Source organism: Bos grunniens, chromosome 2 (assembly GCF_055505025.1).
Source record: "Bos grunniens cultivar Pamir isolate PY7600 chromosome 2, Bosgru_T2T1.0, whole genome shotgun sequence".
NCBI lineage: Eukaryota > Metazoa > Chordata > Mammalia > Artiodactyla > Bovidae > Bos > Bos grunniens.
The window spans coordinates 92,828,841-92,842,610 of record NC_141166.1 but is presented as its reverse complement, the minus strand read 5'-3'; the positions used below and the strand labels follow the sequence as shown (position 1 = coordinate 92,842,610).

At 42.0% G+C, this 13,770-nt stretch overlaps 1 protein-coding gene across 6 annotated transcripts in view; it reads left to right on the top strand.

Annotated features, from left to right (window-relative positions):
• The first annotated feature begins 1,417 nt into the window (after positions 1 to 1,417).
• STAM2 (signal transducing adaptor molecule 2) overlaps positions 1,418 to 13,770 on the top strand; it is a 47,062-nt gene continuing 34,709 nt past the window's right edge. For all 6 annotated transcript variants that reach the window (XR_015146256.1, XR_015146259.1, XM_086353500.1 and 3 more), the window contains exon 1: positions 1,418 to 1,595. Coding sequence is in view for 4 of the 6 variants with exons in the window: in XM_086353500.1 (XP_086209626.1) it covers positions 1,556 to 1,595 (40 nt within the window). In the remaining 2 variants the exon portion in view is untranslated. The remainder of the gene's footprint in view (positions 1,596 to 13,770) is intronic.

Here is a 13,770-nt window from a genome sequence, read left to right as displayed (position 1 = left end):
TATTGAGCTTTATTTGAAAGGTATTTATTAGGTGCTGGACACTGTTTTAAATGCTGGGGATACAGCAGGGAACAAAATCATGGAGTTTATATTCTAAAGAGAGAGAAAACATAGTAAGTAAATTATATATTGTTATTATTGTTTAGTTTCTTGGTCCTTTCCAACTCTGAGACCCCATGGACTATAGCTTGTTAGGCTCCTCTGTTCATATCTCCCAGGATACTGAAGTGAATTGCCATTTCCTCCTCCAGAGGATTTTCCCAACCCAGGGATGGAACCCACATTTCTCCCGTATTCCAGGCGGGTTCTTAACTGCTGAGCCACTGGGGAAGTCCCAAGACATACTAGGGATTTTTTTTATATATTAAGAATTTATTGGCCCTAATATATTATGATATATATTATTTTGAACTGTGGTGTTGGAGAAGACGCTTGAGAGTCCCTTGAACTGCAAGGAGTTCCACCCAGTCCATCCTAAAGGAAATCAGTCCTGAATATTCACTGGAAGGACTGATGCTGAAGTTGAAACTCCAATACTTGACTACCTGACGCCAAGAACTGACTCATTGGAAAAGACCTTGACGCTGGGAAAGACTGAAGGCAGGAGGAGAAAGGGACGACAGAGCAAGAGATGACTGGATGGCATCACCGACTCCAAGGACATGAGTTTGAGTAAACTCCGGGAGTTGGTGATTAAGGGAAGCCTGGAGTGCTGCAGTTCATGGGGTCGCAAAGAGTCGGACACGACTGAGCGACTGATCTAAATTGAGTCCAGCAGTATTCTCATGGCGAGACCACGATGGAAAGCGAAAAGACAGGAGTCGGCACAGAGCCATTGTTACTTCGGCCGCTGCTTCTAGGGTGGTTATTCCCGCGGAGTTTAGGCGCCGGAGGAGAGTGCCACCCTGCAAGCGCCATGGGCGGAACCAAACCCTTCGCCGACTCTCTGCGCTACCAAGGCTCCTTCCGTTTCCAAGGCAACGGGACTGTGACGCGAATGCAGCCGCGGCCCCAAGGTCGTGTGGCACCACAGCTTAGAAAGGAACCAATTTGGAGAGAGCTTGGTCGTCTGAACCCGCAGCCCTAGGCGGAGAAACCCGGACGACTATACCCTCAGAAAAGCGGCCACCTGCAGTGCAACTTCCGGGCCTCTGGCTTCGCCCAGTCCCAGGCGCTACGACTTCCGGCCCCGAAGGTCCCCAGCTCCGTGGCTTGCCCGGGTCCTAGCCATGGACAGGTGGCCGCGGCAGCTGCCTGACCCTTATTGGAACTTCGGACCAGGGCTGCCGCCTCCTCCCCGCGGGCGGCGGACACAGGGGCGCTGAGAAGATGCCAGCGACTGGCGGGACCTCTCCCCGGGAGGAGAGTTGAGGGCGGAGCGCGGACCGGGAGCTGGCCCATCAGGCGGGAGCCGGGCAGATGCGGTGGCGGAAGTGCTGGGACGTGGTCGGGGCCGAGCTAGACGTCTAGAAAGCCGCGGCCGCGGGTCCTCCAACCCCGAGCAACTGCCGAGCCTCTGCGGGATCGCAGCGAGGAAGGCTCGGGCACCGGCGAGATGCCTCTGTTCACCGCCAACCCTTTCGAGCAAGATGTGGGTAAGTGCTGGGCCCGGCCCTGGGCCGCTGTTTGTTGTGCTAGAAAGTGGGCGGTGGCGACTCTGGGAACTGGAAAGCCTAGGAAAGGGGGCGGCGCCGCCGCTCCGAGGCAGCCAGGATTTTTTTGAGAGGGTGGGCAACCTCGGCGCGTCCCCAGCGGCTTGGGGCGTGTCTCTAGCCCACCTGAGGTTGGGGACCTCGAAAAAGAACCATTCCCCTCGCCAAACTCAGGAATAGGGAGGAGCCTGGGGCTCTCTGGAGACTGCACTAATTGACCGGTGGAGGAGTTGATGACACAAACTTTCAGCTCCCACTAGAGCTGGTTGAGTCTTGTGTCCCCCGGCCCTCCAGTCCCCTGCCTCGTGCTTAGGAAATGGTGCAGCAGACGCTGTTGTGTAGGGCACTCAACACTTAGAGACTTAAACTTGTTCCTGGTCAGTAGAAGGAAGGTGTTTTACCTCGCTTATATCCAGATGCGTCCGAGCCGTGATAGCAACTATTTACGGTAGTTGGAAGTGTTACTCTACCCATGGATGGCGCAAGTGCTATAAGGTGTCTGTCTTACGTTATGAAAAGGAAAACCCCAAGATTTCAAAATAGTCCAAAACAGCTGATATTTTACTTGTTGAGGAGTCTTCAGTGATTATGGAGTGAGAAAAAGATGGACTGGGTATGAGAACTTACTTGTGGCATTAGAAAAGCAGTAACTGAAGCTGACTAAAGTAAATATTGATATTTTTGTAGCAGCAGTTAACTGTAGGTAGAGTTTTAGGATTTACTGTAATGAAATGTATGGCTGAAAATTGCCAGTCATACTGAATATTGCACATCACACAGTATTGCACCTGTTTCATAGTTACAATTTTCTCATTATGGGGAAGGTCTAGAAAGTGCCCTATTTTGGTTTGTGATTCCAAAAGTGCTTGTTCAAAAGTCTAATAAGTATTTTCTATTTCCAGAGAGCTAGACGGTTTTATATATTTTGACCCTTGTAGTTTTCAAGTATATATTTCCATAATTTCATTCAGCTTTTTTTCTTGGTAGTTGAACATTGGTGACTGGTCTAAATCTCGGAAGCATCACATTGAGGCTCACAGCCTCTGCCTTTGGAACACCTAATGATGTCTTCTTCCTTGCAGTTAGACCTACACTTTTTATTGTTGTTGTGAAGACTTTTGTTTTGTCACAGTTTTAAAAAAGAAAAAAGCAAACTAGGATAAGACAAATGATTTTCAAACTTAAAAACTGTGGAACTCTTTAAGGGAGATTTTTCCTGGAAGCCTATTGTTTTCTGATTGAAAACTTCTCTAGTGAAAGTAAGCCTAGTTGCTTTTCTAAACCTCCCCCTCAGTGGCTCCTGAGGTTCCAACATGGTTTAGTAGATCACAGTTCAGTACTGCTGTAGTAAAAGAAGCACTGCTCTTCAGACAAAAAAACAAAACAGAACAAAACCATGTATAGATTATTTAATGGGCAGTGCCATCAGCCAAAGCTTCAGGCACTTATTTGTTAACTTAAGTATGACTGACTGGAAGTCAGTATCCAAAAGACAGTTTAAAAATAAAATAGAAAGCTTGATTGTAAACTTCTTTTAGGCAAGTGGTTGGAATTAATAGAGAAAATGGTATGATTTAGGATTTCAAATTGACTTTATATCTCTATCATAGAAGGAAAATTATATATTGCTCTTTGAAAGCTTAAAGCCTTCTTTAATTTGAAATTAAATTAATATGACACGCAAGTCATTATTTAACTTGAGATGTCCACAGGAATGTTCCTTTGCAATGTCATTGTCCTTTTCACCTGTGCTGTCTTTGATTCAGTCAGATTTTTATTACCATTGTTTCTTTTTTGTCACTGCCTTGTTTACCTTTCATTTAACAAATAGGCATGAGTGGTTACTGTGCACCAGAAATTGTGTTAAGTTCTGGGGACACAAATTTAATAAACAGACTGTGTTCCCTCAAGCAACTCTCTCTCTAATGGTGGATTCATACACATATAAAAAGATAATTGTCAGGACTTCCCTGGTGGATAAGAATCTGCCTGCAATGCAGGAGACACAGGTTTGATCTCTGGTCCAGGAAGGTTCCACATGTGATGGAGAAGCTAATCCTGTGTGCCACAGCTACTGAGCCTGTGCTCTAGAGCCTGCGAGCTGCAACTACTGCAACAAGAGAAGCCAGCACAAATGAGAAGCCCGTGCACCACCAGGAAGCGCAGCCCCCACTCTCCACAGAAAGCCCACAGACAGCAACGAGAGACCAGAGCAGCGAAAAAGAAGTAAAAATTAAAAAATTGTAATACAATGTGAGAAATACAATCCTAGAAATACAGGCAATGCTTTATATTTTCCCTCTATTTACAACAGTTATTTTCCCTGAAAAGAAGACAAGGACCTTCAGGTGTACATTTTATCTGTACAGGCGTTGACAACTAGCCTCTCTCTCTCCCTGCTTTCCTGCTGCTGCTACTGCTGCTAAGTCGCTTCAGTCGTGTCTGACTCTGTGCGATCCCATAGACGGCAGCCCACCAGGCTCCCCCTGTCCCTGGGATTCTCCAGGCAAGAACACTGGAGTGGGTTGCCATTTCCTTCTCCAATGCATGAAGGTGAAAAGTGAAAGTGAAGTCGCTCAGTCGTGCCCGACTCTTAGCGACCCCATGGACTGCAGCCTACCAGGCTCCTCCATCCATGGGATTTTCCAGGCAAGAGTACTGGAGTGGGGTGCCATTGCCTTCTGCCTTCCCCTGCTTTCCTGACAGTACTTAAACCTGCAGGGAGTAACCACCTCTTACCATGTGTATGATATGGTCATTTTATTTTATTTATTTATTTTTTCTTTTTTCTTTTTTTTTTTTTTAATTTAATAATTTTAAAACATGTGTTCCCCATGGTCATTTTATAATTAACTGAAAGTTGAAACTACCTTCCTTTGGTTGGTGCAGTCTCATCAGAGGGTGCACAGTCTTTCTGATATCATTCATGTGGAGAAGAAATCCTTTGCTTGAGGCAAAAGGCTGTAGTAAGTCACGATGTCCAAGAAGGCAATCGTGAGTTGATGGTATTTGACTTGTCAGATGGAAGCAGGTCAAAGTCTAGGAGGTAAAAAGCTCTGGCAAGTTCCCATTTTTATCTTGAAGTCAAAACCTATGAATCCTGAAGGATATGCTAGGTATACCATACCTAGCATTAGAGCTCTTTAAATACTTACTGGAATTCTTCTAATCTGGATTTACTGTTTGTTTTGTTGAATAAGATTTCTCTGAAGCTGTGCTGAGAAAATATCCACATGTATCCCTCCGCTGACCCCCACCCTTGAGTCTTCTCTTGAAGGGGGAGTGTAGGTTTCCTGAGGTGGAGCCTGGTTAGGGCAACCTTTTTAGGGGATTCCAAAGAGAAAGTAAAACATGAGGGACACACAGTCAACAATAGCAAGATTTAGTGATAGTGTTAAAAGGACTGATGTCATTTCCTTATATTCTTTATCAATTTTTTCCAGTCTCATGACATTGGTTCCCGAATCATGACTGTTCTGCTCCCTAACTCCAGTTCTTATTTGCATATCTTTTTTTCTCCTTACCCAAGTCAGGCAGTCTTTCTTACCAGTCTCCAACTCTATGCCTTTTACTGTTCACTGATAGATTTTTGCTTTTTCAACAACTCTTGGTATCTCCTTCCTTAAGAGATATACTTAATTGTGTTCCACAAAGCTGAGCTTAAACTCTGCCTCTATAAAAACTTTTCAGACACAGTGGATTGAAGTATGAACTGTATCTATAAGGAGACTTTTTCAAATAAAATTTGAATGTGTGTATTGCTGTCTTTGGCTTGTGTTGTGTTCAAATAACTTGACAGTGAGGTGGCTTACGATTTTCTGCATGGAATTTTTTTCTCCAATGAAATTTTATAAGAAACCCTAATATAAAAATAGATGTTGATAGCTCTCTGATAATACAAATTTACTTTATATGTTTAAATTCATTACATTTATGTAGTTAAGGCAATTCTTCAACACATGGAGTGGTTATAATCTTTGTAAAAAGTTAAAATTAAAAAAATTTTCGATTATAGGTGAGAATGGTAGCCTTAACCATCAGTTTTTTTTTCCCCTATACTTTCTTTTGCTCACGTGGTACCAAAAATCTAGTTATAAATTATAATTGATATATTTTGTAATTTTTTAAACAATAAGATATTTTTAGCATAAAGCATAGAATATAATGTAAACTTCTATTCCTGTCTATCACCTCTGTCGAATCCTAACATTTGTCACACTTTATTGTTTTCTTTGGAGAAGGCAATGGCGACCCACTCCACTACTCTTGCCTTGAAAATCCCATGGACGGAGGAGCCTGGTAGGCTGCAGTCCAGGGGGTCGTAAAGAGTCGGACACGACTGAGCGACTTCACTTTCACTTTTCACTTTCATGCATTGGAGAAGGAAATGGCAACCCCCTCCAGTGTTCTTGTCTGGAGAATCCCAGGGACGGCAGAGCCTGGTGGGCTGCCGTCTATGGGGTCGCACAGAGTCAGACACAACTGAAACGACTTAGCAGCATTGTTTTCTTAGGAAAACATTCAAGATACAATGGGAATTATTACCTGTATTTAATAACTACTTGACACTATTCTTTTTCCTGTCTTCTTACAGTAAACACTCTCTAAAAAGATTAAAAAAAACTATGTTATATACTAAACATGTAAATATATGTATTGTTTTACATGTTTTTAAACTTCATAAAAAAATACTCTTTGTAGTCATTTTCAACTTGTCATTTAGCACTTTTGGGAGAGTTATGCATATTGATGTTTGTAGCACTAGTTCATTAATTTTAAAAGCTGTGTAATAGTCCACGTTTTTTAACTCATTATCCTATTAATGAACATGAAGTTTTTTGCAGTTTTTTTTGCTGTTACAGACAACACTGCAGTGAGAATTCTTATCCATGTTTTCTTGTTCATAAGAGTGAGAGATTCTACATGGATTGTATCTTGAAGAGGAATCCTTTATTAAAAATGTATATAGTGCAAAGTTGCAAAATTTTAAATAATACTGGATTGTTCTTTCATGTATTTTGTGGAACATTTTACTCCCACCAGCAGTGGAAGTCAAGCCTCTGTTCCATATTCTCGATTAACACTGGGTATTGTCATAATTTAAAATTTATGCCAATTTGATGGGTATGAAATAGGGCATTGTTTTCATTTCAGTTACATTGCAATTGAACATCTTTTCATGTTTTTTGGTGAGTCGGTTTTCTGTTTGTAAAAATTGGGCTTCCCCGGTGACTCAGCAGTAAAGAATCCACCTGCAATGCAGGAGCCACAGAAGATAGGGTTCGATCCCTGGGTCAGGAAGATCCCTGGAGGAGGGCAGTATTCTTGTCTGGAGAATTCCATGGACAGAGAAGCCTGGCAGGCTACCGTCCATAGGATCTCAAAGAATTGGACATGACTGAAGTGACTTAGCTCACATACATGTCTGCTCATTACTTTCATATACTTATTCTGTTAGATTATTTTCTTACTGAGTTTTAGCATTCCACATGCATCCTCTACTAATCTTTCATTGTTTACATGAATTGCAAATATATATCCCAGTCTGGCGCTTCTTTTTGTTTCTGATACCCTTTACTGTTAAAAAAAAAAAAAGAAGTTTTTATTTAGTAATACTGTCTTTCTCCCTTGGTTTTATTTTTTTGTTGTTGTTCTAGAAAGGCTTTCTCTCTTCTCTTGAGTCTATAAGAATGTTGTCATGTTTTCTTCTGGAAGTTTTATTGGAGTTTTGATTTTTGTACTTAGGTCTTTAATCCATCTGGACTTGGTCTTTATGTAAGCTCTAAGGAGGGATCTGATGGGATAGTCAATTCACAATAGACAGTAATCAATTGTTTAATCACCATTGTTGAACAGTCTATCCTTCCCCTATTAGTTTGGTGCACTTTCTCCTACATAGTAAATCCCTTCCCCTGCATGAGGCCTGCATCTGTGCTTTCTGTTCACTGTTCTCTTTATCCTGTACCAATACCACATTCTATTCCTATGTCAGTGGCTTTTATAGGTGTGGGTCAGGGTCAGGCCTGTGTCTTGTTTTTCTTCATTTTGCTAGTCATATCTGTTTTGGGCCTTTTTTTCTTCCGTTTGGGTTTATTAGATTAGTAAAATCATAAAAGGAAATTTATGTTCTTTTAAGATTTGAGAAGACATTGTAGTTTATAGTTTACTTATTTATAGTTTAAGTGGCCAAAGGACTGGAAAAGGTCACTTTTGATTCCAGTCCCAAAGAAAGGCAATGCCAAAGAATGCTCAAACTACCGCACAATTGCACTCATCTCACACGCTAGTAAAGTAGTGTTCAGAATTCTCCAAGCCAGGCTTCAGCAATACGTGAACCGTGAACTTCCAGATGTTCAAGCTGGTTTTAGAAAGGGCAGAGGAACCAGAGATCAAATTGTCAACATCTGCTGGATCATTGAAAAAGCAAGAGAATTCTAGAAAAACGTCTATTTCTGCTTTATTGACTATGCCAAAGCCTTTGACTGCACGGATCACAATAAACTGGAAAATTCTGAAAGAGATGGGAATACCGGGCTACCTGACCAGCTCTTGAGAAACCTGTATACAGGTCAGGAAGCAGCAGTTAGAACTGGACATGGAACAACAGACAGGTTCCAAACAGGAAAAGGAGTACATCAAGGCTGTATATTGTCCCCCTGCTTATTTAACTTATATGCAGAGTACATCAGGAGAGACGCTGGGCTGGATGAAGCACAAGCTGGGATCAAGATTGCTGGGAGAAATATCAATAACCTCAGATATGCAGATGACACCACCCTTATGGCAGAAAGTGAAGAAGAACTAAAGAGCCTCTTGATGAAAGTGAAAGAAGAGAGTGAAAAAGTTGGCTTAAAGCTCAACATTCAGAAAACGAAGATCATGGTGTTCGGTCCCATCACTTCATGGCAAATAGATGGGAAACAGTGGAAACAGTGGCTGACTTTATTTTTCTGGGCTCCAGGATCACTGCGGATGGTGATTGCAGCCAGGAAATTAAATGACACTTGCTCCTTGGAAGGAAAGTTATGACCAACCTAGACAGCATATTAAAAAGCAGAGACATTACTTTGCCATCGAAGGTCCGTCTAGTCAAGGCTATGATTTTTCCAGTAGTCATGTATGAATGTGAGAGTTGAACTATAAAGAAAGCTGAGCACCGAAGAATTAATGGTTTTGAACTGTGGTGTTGGAGAAGACTCTTGAGAGTCCCTTGGACTGCAAGGAGATCCAACCAGTCCATCCTAAAGGAGATTAGTCCTGGGTGTTCATTGGAGGGACTGATGTTGAAGCTGAAACTCCAATACTTTGGCCACCTGATACGAAGAGCTGACTCATTTGAAAAGACCCTGATGCTGGGAAAGCTTGAGGGCAGGCAGAGACAGGGACGGCAGAGGATGAGATGGTTGGATGGCATCACCGACACAATGGACATGGGTTTGGATGGACTCTGGGAGTTGGTGATGGACAGGGAGGCCTGATGTGCTGCGGTTCATGGGGTTCCAAAGAGTTGGACACGACTGAACAACTGAACTAAACTGTAGTTTATTCTTGGTTTATATGAACTGATGATATTAATAGCTAATAATACACTTTTTTGTTTCCTGATACTAATAGTTAGTTCTAAGCTTACTTAGATTTATAGTTGACCCTTGAACGACTCAGGGGGTTAGGGTTGTCGACCCCCTTGCACAGTTAAAACTCCATGTATTAACTTTTGACTCCCCCCGAAAACTTAACTACTAATAACCTACTGTTGACAGGAAGCCTTACTGATAACACAGTCTATTAATATATTTTTGATGTTATACGTATATCTACATATATCTTACGCATTCGTGACACACCTTTTTCTTAATCTTTAAAATATTTCTAGGCTTCCCAATTTGTCTTCAATTTTTTTCACATTGTTATAAATGTCTAAAAATTTTTTATAGTTATTAGAAAAGTTACATGGATATGTGCAGTTCAAACCCATGTTATTCAGTGGTCAATTTTAAAGTTAAGAGGGCAAGAGGAGGATTTTTCTACAGGTAAATATACAACATACTACAACTTAACACAGAGGGTTGAGAGGAAAGAATTTTTTTAACATTATTGCCTTATTTGTCTGTAACTTGTTAGTGACTGTTTGCATTTAGTATAGGGATTGAACCTAAGAAGGTCAGTGTGACAGATATCAAGACTTTGCCCCCTGAAAACTATTGACATTTTGAAGCTGCCACCTACTTAGTTTTAGCTCATATTGCTTCATTTTCATGTCAAAATTTTGCCAGTACATAGTGGTGTAGTTTTGAGAATTTTAGCCATTCTAATGGCATCTCATTGTGGCTTTAATATGTATTTATGTGCTTGATCTTTAGTACAGTCACTAAATTAATATTCTCTTTTTTGAAATACCTATTTAAGTTTTTCATCCATTTTTCTTTTCACTTAATTTTCACAACTCCTCTTTTAAACATGGCTGCTGCTGCTGCCGTCGCTTCAGTCATGTCCGACTTTGTGCGACCCCATAGACGGCAGCCCACCAGGCTCCCCCGTCCCTGGGATTCTCCAGGCAAGAACACTGGAGTGGGTTGCCATTTCCTTCTCCAATGCATGAAAGTGAAAGTGAAGTCGCTCATTTGTGTCCGACTCTAGTGACCCCATGGACTGCAGCCTACCAGGGAGCCATTCTAATTTCCATTTTACAGATGAGAACATGGTTTCAGATTTCAGTCAGAGCTGAGGGGAACTACCTAGAAGCCTTAAGCTAGTGTATAAGTTTCAGAGCTGGGAATAGAGAAGGTGAATCTTCAGTGTTTAATGGGTGATGTGTGTGCTCCACATGTGCCCAGTGATTTCCTCAGTCTGCAGAGGACAAGTAATCATCAGCCCAACCTAACTGCTTTTCATTCTCCATCGCTGGTGTTTTGGCAAGTTAGTGGCTACTTTTGGAGATTCATTTTTCCTTTTCCCCATCTATTAGTGTCTTCCACATGAAACTTTCTAGTAAGTCTGTTGAAATGGAAATTATACTTACTACATTTATACTTCTGCCCTGTTGCCTAATGTCAGAGTGTTTGTAGAAATGAGCATAACTGTTCTGTGGAGTTGGGAGTGAGGTATGAGAAAATATGGTCCACTGGAGAAGGGAATGGCAAACCACTTCAGTATTACTGCCTTGAGAACCCCATGAATGGTATAAAAAGGCAAAAAGATAGGACAGTGTAGATGAACTCTCCAGGTGGGTAGATGCCCAGTATGCTACTGGAGATCAGTGGAGAAATAACTCCAGAAAGAATGAAGGGACGGAGCCAAAGCAAAAACAACACCCAGTTGTGGATATGACTGGTGATAGATGCAAGGTCCGATGCTGTAAAAAACAATAGTGCATAAGAACCTAGAATGTTAGGTCCATGAATCAAGGCAAATTCAGTTCAGTTCAGTTCAGTTGGTCAGTCGTGTCCGACTCTTTGCAACCCCATGAATCGCAGCACGCCAGGCCTCCCTGTCCATCACCAACTCCCAGAGTTCACTCAAACTCACGTCCATTGAGTTGGTGATGCCATCCAGCCATCTCATCCTCTGTCCCCTTTTCCTCCTGCCCCCAATCCCTCCCAGCATCAGAGTCTTTTCCAATGAGTCAACTCTTCGCATGAGGTGGCCAAAGTACTGGAGTTTCAGCTTTAGCATCATTCCTTCCAAAGAACACCCGGGGCTGATCTCATTTAGAATGGACTCGTTGGATCTCCTTGCAGTCCAAGGGACTCTCAAGAGTCTTCTCCAACACCACAGTTCAAAAGCATCAATTCTTCGGCGCTCAGCTTTATTCACAGTCCAACTCTCACATCCATACGTGACCACTGGAAAAACCAAAGCCTTGACTAGATGGACGTTTGTTGGCAAAGTAATGTCTCTGCTTTTGAATATGCTCTCTAGGTTGGTCATAACTTTCCTTCAAGGAGTAAGCGTCTTTTAATTTCATGGCTGCAGTCACCATCTGCAGTGATTTTGGAGCCCCCAAAAATAAAGTCTGACGCTGTTTCCACTGTTTCCTCATCTATTTCCCATGAAGTGATGGGACCAGATGCCATGATCTTAGTTTTCTGAATGTTGACCTTTAAGCCAACTTTTTCACTCTCCTCTTTCACTTTCATCAAGAGGCTTTTTAGTTCCTCTTCACTTTCTGCCATAAGGGTGGTGTCATCTGCATATCTGAGGTTATTGATATTTCTCCCAGCAATCTTGATTCCAGCTTGTGCTTCTTCCAGCCCAGTGTTTCTCGTGATGTACTCTGCATATAAGTTAAATAAGCAGGGTGACAGTATACAGCCTTGACTTACTCCTTTTCCTATTTGGAACCAGTCTGTTGTTCCATGTCCAGTTCTAACTGTTGCTTCCTGACCTGCATATAAGTTTCTCAAGAGGCAGGTCAGGTGGTCTAGTATTCCCACCTCTTTCAGAATTTTCCACAGTTTCTTGTGATCCACACAGTCCAAGGCTTTGGCATAGTCGATAAAGCAGAAATAGATGTTCTTCTGGAACTCTCTTGCTCTTTCGATGATCCAGCACATGTTGGCAATTTGGAAGTGGTCAAACAGGAGATGGCAAGAGTGAACATCAACATTCTAGGAATCAGCGAGCTAAAATGGACTGCAATGGGTGAATTTAACTCAGATGATCGTTATATCTACTACTGTGGGCAGGAATCCCTTAGAAGAAATGGAGTAGCCATCATAGTCAACAAGAGTCCAAAATGCAATACTTGGATACAATCTCAAAAATGACAGAATGATCTCTGTTCATTTTCCAAGGGAAACCATTCAGTATCACGATAATCCACGTCTGTGCCCCAATGAGTAACGCTGATGAAGCTGAAGTTGAACAGTTCTATGAAGACCTACAAAACCTTTTAGAACTAACACCCAAAAAAGATGTCCTTTTCATTATAGGAGACTGGAATGCAAAAGTAGGAAGTCAGAAAACACCTGGTGTAACAGGCAAATTTGGCCTTGGAGTACAGAATGAAGTAGGGCAAAGGCTAATAGAACAAGAGAACGCACTGGTCATAGCCAAGAGAACTACTGCCAAGAGAACGCACTGGTCATAGCAAACACCCTCTTCCAACAACACAAGAGAAGACTCTACACATGGATGTCACCAGATGGCCAACACCGAAATCAGACTGATTATATTCTTTGCAGCCAAAGATGGAAAAGCTCTGTATAGTCAGCAAAAACAAGACCAGGAGCGGACTGTGGCTCAGATCATGAACTCCTTATTGCCAAATTCAGACTTAAATTGAAGAAAGTGGGGAAAACCACTAGACCATTCAGGTGTGACCTACATCAAATCCCTTATGATTAGACAGTGGAAGTGACAAATAGATTTAAGGGACTAGATCTGATAGAGTGCCTGATGAACTATGGATAGAGGTTTGTGACATTGTACAGGAGACAGGGATCAAGACCATCCCCAGGAAAAAGCAATGCAAAAAAGCAAAATGGCTGTCTGAGGGGGCCTTACAAATAACTGTGAAAAGAAGAGAAGTGAAAAGCAAAGGAGAGAAGGAAAGTACACCCATTTGAATACAGAGTTCAAAAACTAACAAGGAGAGATAAGAAAGCCTTTCTCAGTGATCAATGCAAAGAAATAGAGGAAAACAATAGAATGGGAAAGTCTAGACCTCTCTTCAAGATAGTTAGAAATACTAAGGGGACGTTTCATGCAAAGTTGCACTCTATAAAGGACAGATGGTATGGACCTAACAAAAGCAGAAGATATTAAGAAGAGCTGGCAAGAATACACAGATGAACTGTCCAAAAAAGATCTTCACGACCCAGATCATCACGATGGTGTGATCACTCACCTAGAGCCAGACATGCTGGAATGTGAAGTCAAGTGGGCCTTAGGAAGCATCACTACGAATAAAGCTATTGGAGGTGATGGAATTCCAGTTGAGCTATTTCAAATCCTAAAAGATGATGCTGTGAAAGTGCTGCACTCAATATGCCAGCAAATTTGGAAAACTCAGCAGTGGCCACAGGACTGGAAAAAGTCAGTTTTCATTCCAGTTTCAAAGAAAGTCAATGCCAAAGAATGCTCAAACTACCGCAGAATTGCACTCATCTCACACGCT